We start from the raw sequence: 20993 nt of genomic DNA, 5'->3' as shown, positions 1-20993 counted from the left end.
TCGATGTCAGACACTGTAATATTTTCTGGTCCCCTGCCCAATCGGATCAATGCTGAATTGTACAGCCGTCTCTCAGCATTCAACAACTGGTTATCCAGATGGTGCCCTCAAAACAACGTTGTCTTTATTGATAACTGGAGTGCGTTTTGGGGAAAGCCCGGGCTCATACGCAGGGATGGCATCCATCCGACTTCGGAGGGTACATCTCTATTAGTTCGGAATTTGACCGATAGTCTTAGTCGTGTTAAGTGACCATCTAGGGATGAGCCCCAGGCGCAGAGCAGCAGTTTAAGACGCTCCTCTGTCGCTGAACTCTCGCCCGTTCTGTTACATGTGAAGTGTTCAGATTCAAGACAGATAGAGACTGTGTGTGTCCCTCGTGTCCCTCGTGTCCCTCGTGTCCCTCGTACAAATAATGCCAAAAAGTCACATCTCAGAAAAAATATTTCAGGCGTCAGACCAAATAACTTAAGGAAAATAACAATCACAAATACACAAATGAATAAACACGTAAAATGTGGACTGCTAAACATTAGAGCAATTTCCTCCAAATCGCTCTTAGTTAATGAATTAATTAGTGACTATAACATAGATCTTCTAGCTCTAACTGAAACGTGGCTTCAACAAGACGACTACGTCAGACTAAATGAGTCCACCCCACCCACCCATGTTAACCCCACCCACCCATGTTAACCCCACCCACCCATGTTAACCCCACCCACCCATGTTAACCCCACCCACCCATGTTAACCCCACCCACCCATGTTAACCCCACCCACCCATGTTAACCCCACCCACCCATGTTAACCCCACCCACTCATGTTAACCCCACCCACCCATGTTAACCCCACCCACCCATGTTAACCCCACCCACCCATGTTAACCCCACCCACCCATGTTAACCCCACCCACCCATGTAAACCCCACCCACCCATGTAAACCCCACCCACCCATGTTAACCCCACCCACCCATGTTACCTGTCACACCTCCAGGAGCACAGGCCGAGGTGGTGGTGTGGCAGTGATCTCACACTCAAGCGACTCATGAGCCCTAAAACTAACAATGCATTTCACTCATTTGAAAGCCTCATGTGTCGATCACATGTCCAAATATGAAAAACCAAAAAGGAGTTTTGTTCATAGTTATCTACCGACCTCCTGGTCCCTACTCAGAGTTTTTAACAGAGTTTTCTAACTTTATATCAAACTTAGTGTTAGCCTGGGATAAAATAGTTATAGTTGGAGACTTTAATATCCACGTGAACATGAGTGATGACTCTCTCAGTAATGCCTTCAGCGCCTTGTTAGACAGCATTGGTTTCACTCAGAATGTAAATAAACCGACTCACACTCACAAGAACACTCTGGATTTTGTCCTAACGTATGGAACAGAGATTAGTGACCTCATTGCCCTCCCTCAAAACCCTATATTGTCAGATCATTTCCTAATTACCTTTCAGTTTATTCTTAAAGATCATCCAGCCCCACAGAATAAAGTTATAATGAAAAGGACAATATCTGAAAAATCTATCTCAAAATTCAAAGAAATAATAGAGCCAATATTCAGTGACATGTCATGTGATCACGTCATGTGATCCTGCTGAGAACAGTTTTAGTCCCAGTTTAAGTGATCAATTTGTCGACTTGACCATGAATTCTCTGAAGTCTGCTCTTGACGTTGTCGAGCCGTTAAAACAGAAGGTCATTAGGCCAAAGCGCGCCTCCCCATGGTACAACCAAGAACTGCGTTCACATAAACAAAGAGTTAGAAAGTTAGAGGGATTATTTCGTCGCTCTCACACCGAAGAATTCCTAAAAGCATGGAAAAGTTGCCTGCTGTCCTATAAGCAGGCTCTGCGTAAGGCCCAAACCAGATATTATTCAAATCTAATAGAAGTCAACAAAAGTAACACTAAATTCCTTTTCAGCACTGTAGCTAGGCTAACAAACTGTCACAGTGCAGTAGAGCCCTCAATCCCAGCTACACTCAGCTCTGATGATTTCCTCCTATTTTTTAATAATAAAATAAAAACAATCAGAGATAAATTAGATGAAATTACCCCCGCTATTAGCCCTGAACTAGCCCAAGCTGTAAATCTAACGTCCCATATAAATCCACCTGTAAACCTAGAAAGGTTCACAGCTGTTGATCAAGCAGAGATAACTTCAGCCATTATGTCCTCTAAAAGCTCAACTTGTGTCCTAGACCCCATTCCAAGCAGACTCCTCAAAGACATTCTCCCCCTAATTATAGACCCTATTCTTAATATAATAAATACTTCAGTAGAAAGTGGCTATGTTCCACAGTCCTTCAAACATGCAGTCATTAAACCTCTTCTGAAAAAGCCTAATCTAGATCCCGACCTATTGGTAAACTACAGACCTATTTCAAATCTTCCCTTCGTCTCTAAAATCCTTGAAAAAGTTGTAGTAAAACAGCTTTGTCGCCACCTGCAGGACAATAACTTATTTGAAGTTTTCCAGTCAGGGTTCAGAGCCCACCACAGCACTGAAACTGCACTAGTTAAAGTCACAAATGATTTGTTATTAGCCGCTGACGATGGACTGGTCTCAATCCTGGTTCTGTTGGACCTCAGCGCAGCGTTTGACACCATCGACCACAACATTCTACTGCAGAGGTTAGAATGTGATGTAGGTGTTGGAGGAACAGCCCTCAGCTGTTTAAATCCTATTTATCTGATAGGTTCCAATTTGTTAATGTAAACCAGAGCTCCTCACCAAGCTCTAAAGTAATTTACGGTGTGCCACAGGGTTCGGTACTCGGTCCAATTCTGTTTACTCTTTATATGCTACCATTAGGCAACATTATCAGAAAGCATGGCATTAACTTCCACTGCTATGCAGATGACACGCAGCTGTATTTATCAATGAAACCTGATCAGAGCGATCAGGTAGACAGACTTAGTACTTGTGTGAAGGAGATAAAAACCTGGATGACACTAAACTACCTGCTTCTTAACCCTGAAAAAACCGAGGTCATTGTGCTTGGCCCTAAGCATCTACGAGACGCTCTATCTGAGCAGATAGTCACACTGGACAATGTCAGTGTAGCCTCCAGTTCTACTGTAAGAAACCTCAGAGTCTTATTTGACCAGGAGCTCTCATTTAAAGCTCATATAAATCAAGCTTGTAAAACAGCCTATTTCCATTTGCGCAACATCGCCAAAATCAGAAGAATCCTGCCTAAAAGTGATGCTGAAAAACTTATCCATGCATTTGTAACGACTAGATTAGACTACTGTAACTCCTGCTCACAGCGTGTCCTAAAAGCTCCATAAAAAGCTTTCAACTGGTTCAAAATGCAGCAGCAAGATTACTAACAGGAACAAAAAGAAGAGAGCAGTGCTGAAGTCTCTTCACTGGCTCCCCGTCGAGTCTAGAATCAAATTCAAAATTCTACTCTTGACCTACAAAGCCATAAATGACATGGCCCCATCCTACCTCAAAGATGCTATAGAACCATATCATCCAAACAGAGCTCTTCGCTCTCAGAATGCCGGCCTTCTGGTGGTGCCAAGAGTCTCTAAAAGTACTGTAGGAGGTAGAGCGTTTAGCTACCAAGCTCCTGTGTTATGGAATCAGCTCCCGACCCATGTTAAATCTGCTGACACAGTCTCTTCATTTAAGTCCAGGCTTAAAACGTTCCTCTTTGAAATCGCTTATGGTCAGAGTAGTTAGGAACAGAAAGATAAACCCACAGCTTCAGCTATGCTGCCCTAGGAGTAACTGTGCTGGGGGAAGTATGACAGCTTGAGCACTATCCTCTTCTTCTGACTACTTATGCTATCAAACAATATTTATTTTTTGATTCCACTTGCAAACTGTTCACCGCCTTCTTTTCTTTCTCTCACTCCTGAGGACCTGTGGACCCAGATGCCCCTCCCCTGGTGAAGTGGTCCCTGCCCTGTGTGGACGGTCCCTCATCTGCCTGAGGAGTGGTCTCAGACGGTCTCAGACCCTCTCAGACTCTCTCAGACCCTCTCAGACTCTCTCAGACCCTCTCAGACCCTCTCAGACCCTCTCAGACTCTCTCAGACTCTCTCAGACCCTCTCAGACCCTCTCAGACTCTCTCAGACCCTCTCAGACCCTCTCAGACTCTCTCAGACCCTCTCAGACCCTCTCAGACCCTCTCAGACTCTCTCAGACCCTCTCAGACCCTCTCAGACCCTCTCAGACCCTCTCGGACCCTCTCGGACTCTCTCAGACTCTCTCAGACCCTCTCAGACCCTCTCAGACCCTCTCAGACCCTCTCAGACCCTCTCAGACCCTCTCAGACCCTCTCAGACTCTCTCAGACCCTCTCAGACCCTCTCAGACCCTCTCAGACTCTCTCAGACCCTCTCAGACCCTCTCAGACCCTCTCAGACCCTCTCAGACTCTCTCAGACTCTCTCAGACCCTCTCAGACTCTCTCAGACCCTCTCAGACCCTCTCAGACCCTCTCAGACCCTCTCAGACCCTCTCAGACTCTCTCAGACCCTCTCAGACCCTCTCAGACCCTCTCAGACCCTCTCAGACTCTCTCAGACCCTCTCAGACCCTCTCAGACCCTCTCAGACCCTCTCAGACCCTCTCAGACCCTCTCAGACTCTCTCAGACCCTCTCAGACCCTCTCAGACCCTCTCAGACTCTCTCAGACCCTCTCAGACCCTCTCAGACTCTCTCAGACCCTCTCAGACCCTCTCAGACTCTCTCAGACCCTCTCAGACCCTCTCAGACCCTCTCAGACTCTCTCAGACCCTCTCAGACCCTCTCAGACCCTCTCAGACCCTCTCAGACCCTCTCGGACTCTCTCAGACTCTCTCAGACTCTCTCAGACCCTCTCAGACCCTCTCAGACCCTCTCAGACCCTCTCAGACCCTCTCAGACCCTCTCAGACCCTCTCAGACTCTCTCGGACCCTCTCAGACCCTCTCGGACCCTCTCGGACTCTCTCGGACCCTCTCGGACCCTCTCGGACTCTCTCGGACTCTCTCAGACTCTCTCAAACTCTCTCAGACCCTCTCAGACCCTCTCAGACCCTCTCAGACCCTCTCAGACTCTCTCAGACTCTCTCAGACTCTCTCAGAAGCTCAGGTGACCCGCTGCCTTCAGGTGTTGTTGTCGTCGCCGTGGGATTTGACACCGTTGTGTGCTAAACGCTCCATTAGCGGCGGCGCTAGCTCATGGCGCTAGCTCACGGTGTCACGTTGGCTCGTTGCAGCACACACACCTTTACATTCCACACTTCCAGGTTTGAGACGAATCCAGGTGAGACTTCCTGTTCAGATACTTCCTGTTCAGATACTTCCTGTTCAGATTCATGAATGTGTCTTTACAGAGCGCTGCCACGATCAGAACCAGGATAAAACATGACCACACTGACCACACATGACCGCGCTGACCACATGACCGCTCTGACCACATGACCGCTCTGACCACACATGACCGCGCTGACCACATGACCGCTCTGACCACATGACCGCTCTGACCACATGACCGCTCTGACCACATGACCGCTCTGACCACACATGACCGCGCTGACCACATGACCGCTCTGACCACATGACCGCTCTGACCACACATGACCGCTCTGACCGCACATGACCGCTCTGACCACACATGACCGCTCTGACCACACATGACCGCGCTGACCACATGACCGCTCTGACCACACATGACCGCGCTGACCACATGACCGCTCTGACCACACATGACCGCTCTGACCACACATGACCGCTCTGACCACATGACCGCTCTGACCACATGACCGCTCTGACCACACATGACCGCGCAGACCACATGACCGCTCTGACCACACATGACCGCGCTGACCACATGACCGCTCTGACCACATGACCGCTCTGACCACACATGACCGCTCTGACCACACATGACCGCTCTGACCACACAGGACCGCGCTGACCACATGACCGCTCTGACCACATGACCGCTCTGACCACACTGACCACACATGACCGCTCTGACCACACATGACCGCTCTGACCACACTGACCGCTCTGATCACACTGACCGCTCTGACCACATGACCGCTCTGACCACACATGACCGCTCTGACCACACATGACCGCTCTGACCACACATGACCGCTCTCACCACACTGACCGCTCTGACCACACATGACCGTTCTGACCACACTGACTGCTCTGACCACACTGACCGCTCTGACCACATGACCGCTCTGACCACACATGACCGCTCTGACCACACATGACCGCTCTGACCACACATGATCGCGCTGACCACATGACCGCTATGACCACATGACCGCTCTGACCACACTGACCACACATGACCGCTCTGACCACACATGACCGCTCTGACCACACTGACCGCTCTGACCACACTGACCACACATGACCGTTCTGACCACACTGACCGCTCCGACCACACATGACCGCTCTGACCACACTGACCACACATGACCGCTCTGACCACACTGACCGCTCTGACCACACTGACCGCTCCGACAACACTGACCACACATGACCGCTCTGACCACACTGACCGCTCTGACCACACTGACCCCTCTGACCACACGTGACCAAACTGACCGCTCTGACCACACTGACCGCTCTGACCACACTGACCATTCTGACCAAACTGACCACACACGACCGCTTTGACCACACTGACCGCTCTGACCACACATGACCACTCCGACCACACTGACCGCTCTGACCACACATGACCACTCCGACCACACTGACTGCTCTGACCAAACGTGACCACACTGACCACATATGATGGCTCTGACCACACACGACCGCTCTGACCACACTGACCGCTCTGACCACACATGACCGCTCTGACCACACTGACCGCTCTGACCTCATTTAGTCCTGGTTTAGTCCAGGTTTAGTTCTGGTTTAGTCCTGGTTTAGGCCTCATTTAGTCCAGGTTTGGTCCAGGTTTAAGTCCTGGTTTTGTCCAGGTTTAGTCCTGGTTTAGTCTTGGTTTAGTTCTTATTTAGTCCTGGTTTAGTCTAGGTTTAGTCCTGGTTTAGTCCTCATTTAGTCCTGGTTTAATCCAGGATTAGACCTGGTTTGGTCCTGGTGTAGGCCTCATTTAGGCCTCATTTAGTCTTGGTTTGGTCCAGGTTTTGTCCTGGTTTAGCCCTGATTTAGTCCTTGTTTAGTCCTGGTTTAGTCCAGGTTTAGTCCTGGTTTAGTCCTCATTTAGTCCTGGTTTAATCCAGGTTTAGTCCAGGTTTAGTCCTAGTTTAGTCCTGGTTTAGTCCTGGTTTAGGCCTCATTTAGTCCTGGTTTAGTCCTGGGTTAGTCCTGGTTTAGTCCTGGTTTAGGCCTCATTTAGTCCTGGTTTAGTCCTGGGTTAGTCCTGGGTTAGTCCTGGTTTAGTCCTGGTTTAGTACAGGTTTAGTCCTGGTTTAGTTCTTGTTTAGTTCTGGTTTAGTCCTGGTTTAGGCCTCATTTAGTCCAGGTTCAGCCCTGGTTTAGTCCTGGTTTAGTCCAAGTTTAGTCCTAGTTTTGACCTGGTTTCGTCAAAGTTAAGTCCTGGTTTAGTCCTGGTTTAGTTCTTGTTTAGTTCTGGTTTAGTCCTGTTATAGGCCTCATTTAATCCAGGTTTAGTCCTGGTTTAGTCCTGTTTAGTCCAGGTTCAGACCTAGTTTAGTGCTGGTTTAGTCCTGGTTTAGTCCAAGTTTAGTCCTGGTTTAGTCCTGGTTTAGGCCTCATTTAGTCCAGGTTTAGTCCTGGTTCAGTCCAAATTTAGTCCTGGTTTTGTTTTGTTTTAGTCCTGGTTAAATTTGGGTTCGGAGCCACAACACAGCATGAGCCGAGACCACATCAGGGTTAAAACGTCTATTGTTTTTTTAAAAAAGCTGACAAAGTGGATTCTCGAGTCAAACTTTATTGACACAAACTCGACGATCATTGACACAGGACGGTTCAGCCCCAGGGCAGCTGCGGCTACAGAAGGATCTTACCACATTTAAATACTTTAGGAAAAGCACTTCATAAACATGTTTTATTCATTTAAATCCAATATTTAAGTTCAATCAAACCCAAATGTATGTATTTATATAATATATATATATATATATATATATATATATATATATATATATATATATATATATATATATTTAACCACTGTGCTAACCACTCTGCCACCGGGCCCACTCACCACAAGAGACACAGAACAACCACAACCTGGTCCCAAGTCAGCCTGAACCCGGTCCAAACCAGGTCTTTTTGGGGTCTTTGTGGGGTCTTTGTGGGGTCTTTAGGGGGTGTTTGTGGGGTCTTTGTGGGGTCTTTGTGGGGTCTTTGTAGGGTCTTTGTGGGGTCTTTTTGGGGTCTTTGTGGGGTCTTTGTGGGGTCTTTAGGGGGTGTTTGTGGGGTCTTTGTGGGGTCTTTGTGGGGTCTTTGTAGGGTCTTTGTGGGGTCTTTTTGGGGTCTTTGTGGGGTCTTTTTGGGGTCTTTAGGGGGTCTTTGTGGGGTCTTTGTGGGATCTTTTGGGGATCTTTTTGGGGTCTTTAGGGGGTCTTTGTGGGGTCTTTGTGGGGTCTTTTTGGGGTCTTTAGGGGGTCTTTGTGGGGTCTTTGTGGGGTCTTTTTGGGGTCTTTGTGGGGTCTTTTTGGGGTCTTTAGGGGGTCTTTGTGGGGTCTTTGTGGGATCTTTTGGGGATCTTTTTGGGGTCTTTAGGGGGTCTTTGTGGGGTCTTTGTGGGGTCTTTTTGGGGTCTTTAGGGGGTCTTTGTGGGGTCTCACCTTCTGATCGATGATGGAGCAGGCCACCTCTCGGACTTGGCTCAAACTCAGGTCTCCAGAGTCCAGCAGAACTGGTTCTCGGCTCAGTCCGATCTGGATCTGGAAGGAGACGACGCCCCCTGGTGGAGCTGCCCCGCCCTCGTCCTCTGTCGTCCCGGGAAACGGCAGAGGGCTGGGCGCGCGGATCAGGGGCGGAGCCGACATCTTTTACACAAACACAGAGAAAACAAAGTCTGAGCTGAGTTTGGATTTGGAAAAAACATCAAAACTAAAATCTGAACCAATTTGAGAGTTAGCACTAGCCTCAGAGCTAGCATTAGACTCAAAATTAGCATTAGCCTGAGAGTTAGCGTTAGCCTCAAATTTAGCTATAGCTTGACAGTAAGTGCTAACCTGACAGTTAGTGCTAGCCTCAAAAGGTAGCGTTAGCCTCAAAGTTAGCTTTAGCCCTAAAGTTAGCGGTAGCCCCAAAGTTAGCGTTAGCCTCAAAGTTAGCGTTAGCCTCAAAGTTAGCGTTAGCCTCAAAGTTAGCGTTAGCCTCAGAGTTAGCGTTAGCCTCAGAGTTAGCGTTGGCCTCAGAGTTAGCGTTGGCCTCAGAGTTGGCGGTAGCTTCAAAGTTAGCGGTAGCTTCAGAATTAGCGTTAGCCTTAAAGTTAGCAGTAACTTCAAAGTTAGCAGTAGCCTCAGAGCTTGGATCAGAGTTAGCATCAGCCTCAGTGTTAGCGTTAGCTTCAAAGTTAGCAGTAGCCTCAGAGCTTGGATCAGAGTTAGCATCAGCCTCAGAGTTAGCGTTAGCCTCAAAGTTAGCAGTAGCCTCAGAGCTTGGATCAGAGTTAGCATTAGCCTCAGAGTTAGCGTTAGCCTCATAGTTAGCATTAGCCTCATGTTGTATATTGCTATGTTGCTGGTGCTTCTTCCTTGCTCATGCTGAGTCGAGGGAGGGCATCTGACACAAACCTGACGTGGACACGAGGAGAACATGAGTCAGACGTTTCAGCTTTGACTTCTTCTTTCCAAAGAAACAACCAAACATTTACAGAAGATTTGACACATTTGGACTTTTCCTTTTTCAAAATAACTTTATTTAAACTGAACTTGTTTCTCACAATTGTAACTTCAGTTTCCATGACGACGACTTTTTCTGATTGAACTTTTCACCTGAAAGTCGTTCGTTCTGTGCATTTCGAATTGTGACTTGACCTGGACTCACCCAACGCCTCCGTCTTTCCTTCCTCGCTTCCTTCAATGCTTCCTCATCCAAAGTTCCTAGCTCCTTTCCTTCTCTTCATTTTGTATCTAAAATATGTCAAAATCAATCTAAACGCCATGTTCATTGTTGCCTTCATGCGACCTTTCCTAGCATCTCGTTCAGTCGGCAGCGAGAGATTTTAGATGAAGTGTCCTTACCATGTGTCCTAGCGCTTTGTCCTTTTAATCCCGTGAGCCGTGTCCAAACTGTCAAGTCCTCGTGCGCTTCCTAGCTCCTTAAATCCATCCTCGCGTCCTCGTGTCCTTGTGATGAGAAAAGTGTGAAATCTCCAGAGCAACAAGCGGCAGAAAAAAATGGAAAAGAGAAAAGAGACGGAGGGTTGAGAGAGGGGAGGAGGAGTTAGGGAAGGAGAGGAGAGGAGGAAAGGAGAGGAGGAGTTAGGAGAAGAGAGAGGAAAGGAGAGGAGGAGTTAGGAGAGGAGAGAGGAAAGGAGAGGAGGAGTTAGGAGAGGAGAGAGGAAAGGAGGAGTTAGGAGAGGAGAGAGGAAAGGAGAGAAGGAGTTAGGAGAGGAGAGAGGAGAGGAGAGGAGGAGTTAGGAGAGGAGAGAGGAAAGGAGAGGAGGAGTTAGGAGAGGAGAGAGGAAAGGAGGAGTTAGGAGAGGAGAGAGGAAAGGAGAGAAGGAGTTAGGAGAGGAGAGAGGAGAGGAGAGGAGGAGTTAGGAGAGGAGAGAGGAAAGGAGAGGAGGAGTTAGGAGAGGAGAGAGGAAAGGAGAGAAGGAAAGTGGACAAGAGACAGGAGAGAGGAACACGCTGAAGCCGTGGAGACCTGATCGAGTCATCGCCGCAGTAACAGAGTCACAGAGGGGGGAGGGAGGGGGGAGGAAGAGAGAGGGAGGGGGGAGGAAGAGAGAGGGAGGGGGGAGGAGGGGAGGGAGGGAGGAGGAAGGAGGGAGGGAGGAAGAGAGAGAGGGAGAGAGGAGGGAGGAGGGAGGAGGGAGGGAGGAAGAGAGAGAGGGAGAGAGGAGGGAGGATGGAGGGAGGAAGGAGGGAGGGAGGAGGGAGGGAGGGAGGAAGGAGGGAGGGAGGAAGAGAGGGAGGGAGAGAGGAGGGAGGGAGGAAGGAGGGAGGGAGGAGGGAGGAGGGAGGGAGGGAGAGAGGAGGGAGGAAGAGAGAGAGGGAGAGAGGAGGGAGGAGGGAGGAAGGAGGGAGGGAGGAGGGAGGAAGGAGGGAGGGAGGAGGGAGGACTCTGTGGGTTCAGACTCTGTGGGTTCAGACTCTGTGGGTTTAGACTCTGTGGGTTCAGACTCTGTGGGTTCAGACTCTGTGGGTTCAGACTCTGTGGGTTTAGACTCTGTGGGTTCAGACTCTGTGGGTTCAGACTCTGTGGGTTCAGACTCTGTGGGTTCAGACTCTGTGGGTTTAGACTCTGTGGGTTCAGACTCTGTGGGTTCAGACTCTGTGGGTTCAGACTCTGTGGGTTCAGACTCTGTGGGTTTAGACTCTGTGGGTTCAGACTCTGTGGGTTCAGACTCTGTGGGTTCAGACTCTGTGGGTTTAGACTCTGTGGGTTCAGACTCTGTGGGTTTAGACTCTGTGGGTTTAGACTCTGTGGGTTCAGACTCTGTGGGTTCAGACTCTGTGGGTTCAGACTCTGTGGGTTCAGACTCTGTGGGTTCAGACTCTGTGGGTTTAGACTCTGTGGGTTTAGACTCTGTGGGTTCAGACTCTGTGGGTTTAGACTCTGTGGGTTTAGACTCTGTGGGTTCAGACTCTGTGGGTTCAGACTCTGTGGGTTTAGACTCTGTGGGTTCAGACTCTGTGGGTTCAGACTCTGTGGGTTTAGACTCTGTGGGTTCAGACTCTGTGGGTTCAGACTCTGTGGGTTCAGACTCTGTGGGTTTAGACTCTGTGGGTTCAGACTCTGTGGGTTTAGACTCTGTGGGTTCAGACTCTGTGGGTTTAGACTCTGTGGGTTTAGACTCTGTGGGTTCAGACTCTGTGGGTTCAGACTCTGTGGGTTCAGACTCTGTGGGTTCAGACTCTGTGGGTTTAGACTCTGTGGGTTCAGACTCTGTGGGTTTAGACTCTGTGGGTTTAGACTCTGTGGGTTTAGACTCTGTGGGTTCAGACTCTGTGGGTTTAGACTCTGTGGGTTTAGACTCTGTGGGTTCAGACTCTGTGGGTTCAGACTCTGTGGGTTTAGACTCTGTGGGTTCAGACTCTGTGGGTTCAGACTCTGTGGGTTCAGACTCTGTGGGTTTAGACTCTGTGGGTTCAGACTCTGTGGGTTCAGACTCTGTGGGTTCAGACTCTGTGGGTTTAGACTCTGTGGGTTTAGACTATGTGGGTTTAGACTCTGTGGGTTCAGACTCTGTGGGTTCAGACTCTGTGGGTTTAGACTCTGTGGGTTTAGACTCTGTGGGTTCAGACTCTGTGGGTTCAGACTCTGTGGGTTCAGACTCTGTGGGTTTAGACTCTGTGGGTTCAGACTCTGTGGGTTCAGACTCTGTGGGTTCAGACTCTGTGGGTTTAGACTCTGTGGGTTTAGACTCTGTGGGTTTAGACTCTGTGGGTTCAGACTCTGTGGGTTCAGACTCTGTGGGTTCAGACTCTGTGGGTTCAGACTCTGTGGGTTCAGACTCTGTGGGTTTAGACTCTGTGGGTTCAGACTCTGTGGGTTTAGACTCTGTGGGTTCAGACTCTGTGGGTTCAGACTCTGTGGGTTCAGACTCTGTGGGTTCAGACTCTGTGGGTTCAGACTCTGTGGGTTTAGACTCTGTGGGTTTAGACTCTGTGGGTTCAGACTCTGTGGGTTCAGACTCTGTGGGTTTAGACTCTGTGGGTTCAGACTCTGTGGGTTTAGACTCTGTGGGTTTAGACTCTGTGGGTTTAGACTCTGTGGGTTCAGACTCTGTGGGTTCAGACTCTGTGGGTTTAGACTCTGTGGGTTTAGACTCTGTGGGTTTAGACTCTGTGGGTTCAGACTCTGTGGGTTTAGACTCTGTGGGGTTGCCGTGGTCTTCAGGTCAGACCTTGGCAGGAAAGACAAAAGGAGGCCTTGGTCCTGATGGTGCTCCATCGCCGCAGACACGAAGGGGGAGGGAGACGTTTCCACGGAGACGCATGCCTCCCACTCGTCTCCGCGGCGACACTCAGAACCTCGTGTCCCTCTTTTAATGTTCCTGCTTTAGACCTAGTTTAATCCTGGTTTAGTCCTGGTTTAGTCCTGGGTTAGACCTGGTTTGGACCTGGTTTAGTCCTGCTTTAGACCTAGTTTAATCCTGGTTTAGTCCTGGTTTAGTCCTGGGTTAGACCTGGTTTAGACCTGGTTTGGACCTGGTTTAGACCTGGTTAGACCTGGTTTAGACCTGGTTTAGACCTGGTTTAGACCTGGTTTAGACCTGGTTTAGACCTGGTTTAGACCTGGTTTAGTCCTGTTGGAGCAGGTTATTTGTGGTATGCAGCTTTAGTGCTGAGGATGATTCATTTCAGAGACAGAAGTGAGAAAACCAAGAAAATATTATTTCAAACATGGAAATTAATTTACAAAAGGTCAGATCAGTCTGAGTCCTGGTTTAGTCCTGGTTTGGACCTGGTTTAGACCTGGTTTAGTCCTGGTTTAGTCCTGGTTTAGACCTGGTTTAGACTTGGTTTAGTCCTGGTTTAGACCTGGTTTAGACCTGGTTTAGACCTGGTTTAGTCCTGGTTTAGACTTGGTTTAGTCCTGGTTTAGTCCTGGTTTGGACCTGGTTTAGACCTGGTTTAGTCCTGGTTTAGTCCTGGTTTAGACCTGGTTTAGACTTGGTTTAGTCCTGGTTTAGACCTGGTTTAGACTTGGTTTAGTCCTGGTTTAGACTTGGTTTAGTCCTGGTTTAGACCTGGTTTAGTCCTGGTTTAGACTTGGTTTAGTCCTGGTTTAGACTTGGTTTAGTCCTGGTTTAGACCTGGTTTAGTCCTGGTTTAGACTCTGTGGGTTGGTGGATTGTGACTCAGACGAGTTCACGTCAAATCAATAAAATTCTCAGACACAGATTTTATTTGAGATTCAACCTGAGGAAACGAACACGGAACGTTTAACAGACACGACGGTGAGAACCAGGAGGAACCAGGAGGAACCAGGAGGAACCAGGAGGAACCAGGAGGAACTGGGAGGAACCAGGAGGAACCAGGAGGAACTGGGAGGAACCGGGAGGAACCGGGAGGAACCGGGAGGAACCGGGAGGAACCTGGGGTTCCTGTACAGGTCTTATACTGAGAGTCCTGTGGTGCCGGGGGTTCCTGTACAGGTCTTATACTGAGAGTCCTGTGGTGCCGGGGGTTCCTGTACAGGTCTTATACTGAGAGTCATGTGGTGCCGGGGGTTCCTGTACAGGTCTTATACTGAGAGTCATGTGGTGCCGGGGGTTCCTGTACAGGCCTTATACTGAGAGTCATGTGGTGCCGGGGGTTCCTGTACAGGTCTTATACTGAGAGTCATGTGGTGCCTGAGGTTCCTGTACAGGTCTTATACTGAGAGTCATGTGGTGCCTGAGGTTCCTGTACAGGTCTTATACTGAGAGTCATGTGGTGCCGGAGGTTCCTGTACAGGTCTTATACTGAGAGTCATGTGGTGCCGGGGGTTCCTGTACAGGTCTTATACTGAGAGTCATGTGGTGCCGGGGGTTCCTGTACAGGTCTTATACTGAGAGTCATGTGGTGCCTGAGGTTCCTGTACAGGTCTTATACTGAGAGTCATGTGGTGCCGGAGGTTCCTGTACAGGTCTTATACTGAGAGTCATGTGGTGCCGGGGGTTCCTGTACAGGTCTTATACTGAGAGTCATGTGGTGCCGGGGGTTCCTGTACAGGTCTTATACTGAGAGTCATGTGGTGCCGGGGGTTCCTGTACAGGTCTTATACTGAGAGTCATGTGGTGCCGGGGGTTCCTGTACAGGTCTTATACTGAGAGTCATGTGGTGCCGGGGGTTCCTGTATAGGTCTTATACTGAGAGTAATGTGGTGCCTGAGGTTCCTGTACAGGCCTTATACTGAGAGTCATGTGGTGCCGGGGGTTCCTGTACAGGCCTTAAACTGAGAGTAATGTGGTGCCGGAGGTTCCTGTACAGGTCTTATACTGAGAGTCATGTGGTGCCGGGGGTTCCTGTATAGGTCTTATACTGAGAGTCATGTGGTGCCGGGGGTTCCTGTACAGGTCTTATACTGAGAGTCATGTGGTGCCGGGGGTTCCTGTACAGGTCTTATACTGAGAGTCATGTGGTGCCGGGGGTTCCTGTATAGGTCTTATACTGAGAGTAATGTGGTGCCTGAGGTTCCTGTACAGGTCTTATACTGAGAGTCATGTGGTGCCGGAGGTTCCTGTACACGTCTTATACTGAGAGTCATGTGGTGCCGGGGGTTCCTGTACAGGTCTTATACTGAGAGTAAAGTGGTGCCGGGGGTTCCTGTACAGGTCTTATACTGAGAGTCATGTGGTGCCTGAGGTTCCAAACTGTCCATGAGATCATCACAGTCTGAGTTCATCTACAGCTGCTCCATGTGTGAGCTTCCAGATTTCTAAAGTCTGTGATGAACAGTTTGTTAGTTGTTGTTGTTTTTGTTGTTGTTGTTGTTGTTGTTGTTTTATGGCGGTTGGCATCCAAGTGTTGCATTACCGCCAGACTTTAGTCCTCAGACTCTGTCGTAGTCCGTAAAAGTACTCCTTCCATTGCTTTGGTGTTACAAAGCCCATGAGGTCATGATATGTCTTTTTGACTAGAATAGTTGTTGTTGTTTCAGAGACCGACCGGCTTTATTCCAGGGAGACTCTTCTTCATCTTCCTCTCCTTCTTTGACGTTCGGTGCTTCCACCGTACAGCTTTATTCTTTAGGCTTCATTCTTCAGGCTTTAATATTTCCACTGATGTCGCTGCTTGGTAGCCGTGCGTCTACGAGACTGGGCGAGGACAGGAGACCACCCCCACCCCCATCTCGTCACTCTGATCACTCTGACTCCCCAAAAGCAGACCCCCATCACTCCGACTCCCATTTAGCGCCTTTAGCCTGTTTTCTATATCTGCCCAATCAAGCTCCTTTGTTCCAAGGAATCTCCCTGCAGCTTTAGCAATGATCCTGATCCTTTCAGTTCTGCTTTGAGCCTGAGCAGCACAGTTTACAACATCCACCATAAAGAGTACAAAATCCTCTCTATCCACAACCAGGGTATTCTCATTAATTCTGGAACCTGCACACTTGGGACCTCCACTCTTGAAACCTTCACACTTCTTGGGAGCCACGCTGGCCTTTCTCATTTCGCCCTGGCTGGGAGCAGCGCTGGCTCCTCTCTCTGTATTTACTCTAAACTCGTTACTTGAAACTTTCTTGACTGCATCCGCATAGGATATACCTTGAGAGACCTTTATTTTATGCACCTCAGCAGCTCTTTTGCTAAACCTGCATCCCCCGTAGGCAGAGCTATGTTCTTCCCCACAGTTACAGCACTTCAGTTTTGCTCCCACGTCACACTTCCCATACTCGTTATCTCCTGCACATTTACCACATCTTTGCCTCCCTCTACAGACCGCTGCAATATGCCCAAAGCGCTGGCACTTAAAGCAACGCAGGGGCGGTGGAACATATGGCCTAACGTCATGGCACATGAACCCAATGAACACCTTACTAGGCAGGCACCTCCCTTCAAGTGTTACCATTACCGACAAGCTGTCACATCTTACCCCAGACCGGGTCACCTTCAACCGCCTAGCGTCCAGCACCGTAGCTCCAGTCAAATTCTCCTTAACTTCTTCCACAGACGTCGCCGTAGGGACACCTATGATAACTCCTCTGACCGTGTTTCTTTCAGCATCAGACACAAGAATGTCCTTTCCACCCAGACGTTTAGTTCCAATCGCCTTCCGTTGCTGAGCCGCGTCCTTGCACACGACCAGCAGCGAGCCATCTCTAAGGACACTCGCACTCTTGATCACTCCCACAGCTACAGTTAGGCTCTTTGACAATGCCACTGAATTCCACTCCTTAAAGGATGCACTATCCTGTGCAAGCTTTATGATCACCTTACAGTCTCTGCTCTCACCCCGGATATCAATAGCTTCAGCCTCATCCTGCTGCTCATTCCCAGAACCCTCGGACGAGCTAAGGGACTTTTTACGTTTCCGGGCACGAGCAGCCAGAAAAGGCTGCTCCTCCTCCCCTCCTCCAGGGGGAGGGGTCAGGGGGAGGGGTCAGGGGACAGGGGGAGTGGCAGTACTGAGTCATGACCAGTCCATCTCTAATCTGACATTTTGGGCCAAAGTCCTTTCACAGATTTCCTCTTAATAAACGACTCATTAGATGTTTTTCAGGTTTAAGAGCTGCTGTTGTCATGGTGACTGAGACTGCTGTTGTCATGGTGAGACTGCTGTTGTCATGGTGACTGAGACTGCTGTTGTCATGGTGAGACTGCTGTTGTCATGGTGACTGAGACTGCTGTTGTCATGGTGAGACTGCTGTTGTCATGGTGACTGAGACTGCTGTTGTCATGGTGACTGAGACTGCTGTTGTCATGGTGACTGAGACTGCTGTTGTCATGGTGAGACTGCTGTTGTCATGGTGACTGAGACTGCTGTTGTCATGGTGACTGAGACTGCTGTTGTCATGGTGACTGAGACTGCTGTTGTCATGGTGAGACTGCTGTTGTCATGGTGACTGAGACTGCTGTTGTCATGGTGAGACTGCTGTTGACATGGTGACTGAGACTGCTGTTGTCATGGTGACTGAGACTGCTGTTGTCATGGTGAGACTGCTGTTGTCATGGTGACTGAGACTGCTGTTGTCATGGTGACTGAGACTGCTGTTGTCATGGTGAGACTGCTGTTGTCATGGTGACTGAGACTGCTGTTGTCATGGTGACTGAGACTGTTGTTGTCATGGTGAGACTGCTGTTGTCATGGTGACTGAGACTGCTGTTGTCATGGTGAGACTGCTGTTGTCATGGTGAGACTGCTGTTGTCATGGTGACTGAGACTGCTGTTGTCATGGTGAGACTGCTGTTGTCATGGTGAGACTGCTGTTGTCATGGTGACTGAGACTGCTGTTGTCATGGTGAGACTGCTGTTGTCATGGTGAGACTGCTGTTGTCATGGTGACTGAGACTGCTGTTGTCATGGTGAGACTGCTGTTGTCATGGTGACTGAGACTGCTGTTGTCATGGTGACTGAGACTGCTGTTGTCATGGTGACTGAGACTGCTGTTGTCATGGTGAGACTGCTGTTGTCATGGTGACTGAGACTGCTGTTGTCATGGTGACTGAGACTGCTGTTGTCATGGTGAGACTGCTGTTGTCATGGTGACTGAGACTGCTGTTGTCATGGTGACTGAGACTGCTGTTGTCATGGTGAGACTGCTGTTGTCATGGTGACTGAGACTGCTGTTGTCATGGTGAGACTGCTGTTGTCATGGTGACTGAGACTGCTGTTGTCATGGTGACTGAGACTGCTGTTGTCATGGTGAGACTGCTGTTGTCATGGTGACTGAGACTGCTGTTGTCATGGTGAGACTGCTGTTGTCATGGTGAGACTGCTGTTGTCATGGTGACTGAGACTGCTGTTGTCATGGTGAGACTGCTGTTGTCATGGTGAGACTGCTGTTGTCATGGTGACTGAGACTGCTGTTGTCATGGTGAGACTGCTGTTGTCATGGTGAGACTGCTGTTGTCATGGTGACTGAGACTGCTGTTGTCATGGTGAGACTGCTGTTGTAATGGTGACTGAGACTGCTGTTGTCATGGTGACTGAGACTGCTGTTGTCATGGTGACTGAGACTGCTGTTGTTATGGTGAGACAGCTGTTGTCATGGTGACTGAGACTGCTGTTGTCATGGTGACTGAGACTGCTGTTGTCATGGTGACTGAGACTGCTGTTGTCATGGTGAGACTGCTGTTGTCATGGTGACTGAGACTGCTGTTGTCATGGTGACTGAGACTGCTGTTGTCATGGTGAGACTGCTGTTGTCATGGTGACTGAGACTGCTGTTGTCATGGTGAGACTGCTGTTGTCATGGTGAGACTGCTGTTGTCATGGTGACTGAGACTGCTGTTGTCATGGTGAGACTGCTGTTGTCATGGTGAGACTGCTGTTGTCATGGTGACTGAGACTGCTGTTGTCATGGTGAGACTGCTGTTGTCATGGTGAGACTGCTGTTGTCATGGTGACTGAGACTGCTGTTGTCATGGTGAGACTGCTGTTGTCATGGTGACTGAGACTGCTGTTGTCATGGTGACTGAGACTGCTGTTGTCATGGTGACTGAGACTGCTGTTGTTATGGTGAGACAGCTGTTGTCATGGTGACTGAGACTGCTGTTGTCATGGTGACTGAGACTGCTGTTGTCATGGTGACTGAGACTGCTGTTGTCATGGTGAGACTGCTGTTGTCATGGTGACTGAGACTGCTGTTGTCATGGTGAGACTGCTGTTGTCATGGTGACTGAGACTGCTGTTGTCATGGTGACTGAGACTGCTGTTGTCATGGTGAGACTGCTGTTGTCATGGTGACTGAGACTGCTGTTGTCATGGTGACTGAGACTGCTGTTGTCATGGTGAGACTGCTGTTGTCATGGTGACTGAGACTGCTGTTGTCATGGTGACTGAGACTGCTGTTGTCATGGTGAGACTGCTGTTGTCATGGTGACTGAGACTGCTGTTGTCATGGTGAGACTGCTGTTGTCATGGTGAGACTGCTGTTGTCATGGTGACTGAGACTGCTGTTGTCATGGTGAGACTGCTGTTGTCATGGTGACTGAGACTGCTGTTGTCATGGTGAGACTGCTGTTGTCATGGTGAGACTGCTGTTGTCATGGTGAGACTGCTGTTGTCATGGTGACTGAGACTGCTGTTGTCATGGTGAGACTGCTGTTGTCATGGTGACTGAGACTGCTGTTGTCATGGTGACTGAGACTGCTGTTGTCATGGTGACTGAGACTGCTGTTGTTATGGTGAGACAGCTGTTGTCATGGTGACTGAGACTGCTGTTGTCATGGTGAGACAGCTGTTGTCATGGTGACATATGACATCCTCCTGAACACTGACACGGGCAAAGCCTCAGTCTTAATTCTGTTGATCTGATGCTGCTTTTGACACTGTCCATCATGGGACACTCTTACAGAGACTAGAGGACAGGGTGGGACACTCTTACAGAGACTAGAGGACAGGGTGGGACACTCTTACATAGACTAGAGGACAGGGTGGGACACTCTTACATAGACTAGAGGACAGGGTGGGACACTCTTACAGAGACTAGAGGACAGGGTGGGACACTCTTACAGAAACTAGAGGACAGGGTGGGACACTCTTACAGAAACTAGAGGACAGGGTGGGACACTCTTACAGAGACTAGAGGACAGGGTGGGACACTCTTACAGAGACTAGAGGACAGGGTGGGACACTCTTACAGAGACTAGAGGACAGGGTGGGACACTCTTACAGAGACTAGAGGACTGGGTGGGATCCTCTTACAGAGACTAGAGGACAGGGTGGGACACTCTTACAGAGACTAGAGGACAGGGTGGGACACTCTTACAGAGACTAGAGGACAGGGTGGGACACTCTTACAGAGACTAGAGGACTTGTTGGGACCCTCTTACATAGACTAGAGGACAGGGTGGGACCCTCTTACAGAGACTAGAGGACAGGGTGGGACACTCTTACATAGACTAGAGGACTGGGTGGGACCCTCTTACAGAGACTAGAGGACAGGGTGGGACACTCTTACATAGACTAGAGGACTGGGTGGGACCCTCTTACAGAGACTAGAGGACAGGGTGGGACACTCTTACAGAGACTAGAGGACAGGGTGGGACACTCTTACAGAGACTAGAGGACAGGGTGGGACACTCTTACATAGACTAGAGGACAGGGTGGGACACTCTTACATAGACTAGAGGACTGGGTGGGACACTCTTACAGAGACTAGAGGACAGGGTGGGACACTCTTACAGAAACTAGAGGACAGGGTGGGACACTCTTACAGAAACTAGAGGACAGGGTGGGACACTCTTACAGAGACTAG

General features: G+C 49.4%; 1 protein-coding gene across 1 annotated transcript in view; it reads right to left on the bottom strand.

The window, feature by feature from the left end:
- The window catches only part of prkd1 (protein kinase D1), a 57401-nt gene extending 47087 nt beyond the window's left edge, over nt 1-10314 (bottom strand). The window contains exons 1-2 of the mRNA XM_072459909.1: nt 10157-10314; nt 8750-8953 (exon numbers count right to left, since the gene is read on the bottom strand). Of these exons, the coding sequence (XP_072316010.1) occupies nt 8750-8953; nt 10157-10159 (207 nt within the window). The 5' untranslated portion in view covers nt 10160-10314. The remainder of the gene's footprint in view (nt 1-8749; nt 8954-10156) is intronic.
- Nucleotides 10315-20993: the final 10679 nt, after the last annotated feature.

Source organism: Eucyclogobius newberryi, unplaced genomic scaffold, assembly GCF_026437365.1.
Source record: "Eucyclogobius newberryi isolate DKJ021-1_F unplaced genomic scaffold, fEucNew1.0.hap1 SCAF_297, whole genome shotgun sequence".
NCBI classification, from domain to species: Eukaryota; Metazoa; Chordata; class Actinopteri; order Gobiiformes; family Gobiidae; genus Eucyclogobius; species Eucyclogobius newberryi.
The sequence above is the reverse complement of the archived record's forward strand: the minus strand, read 5'-3'. Positions and strand labels throughout refer to the sequence as shown.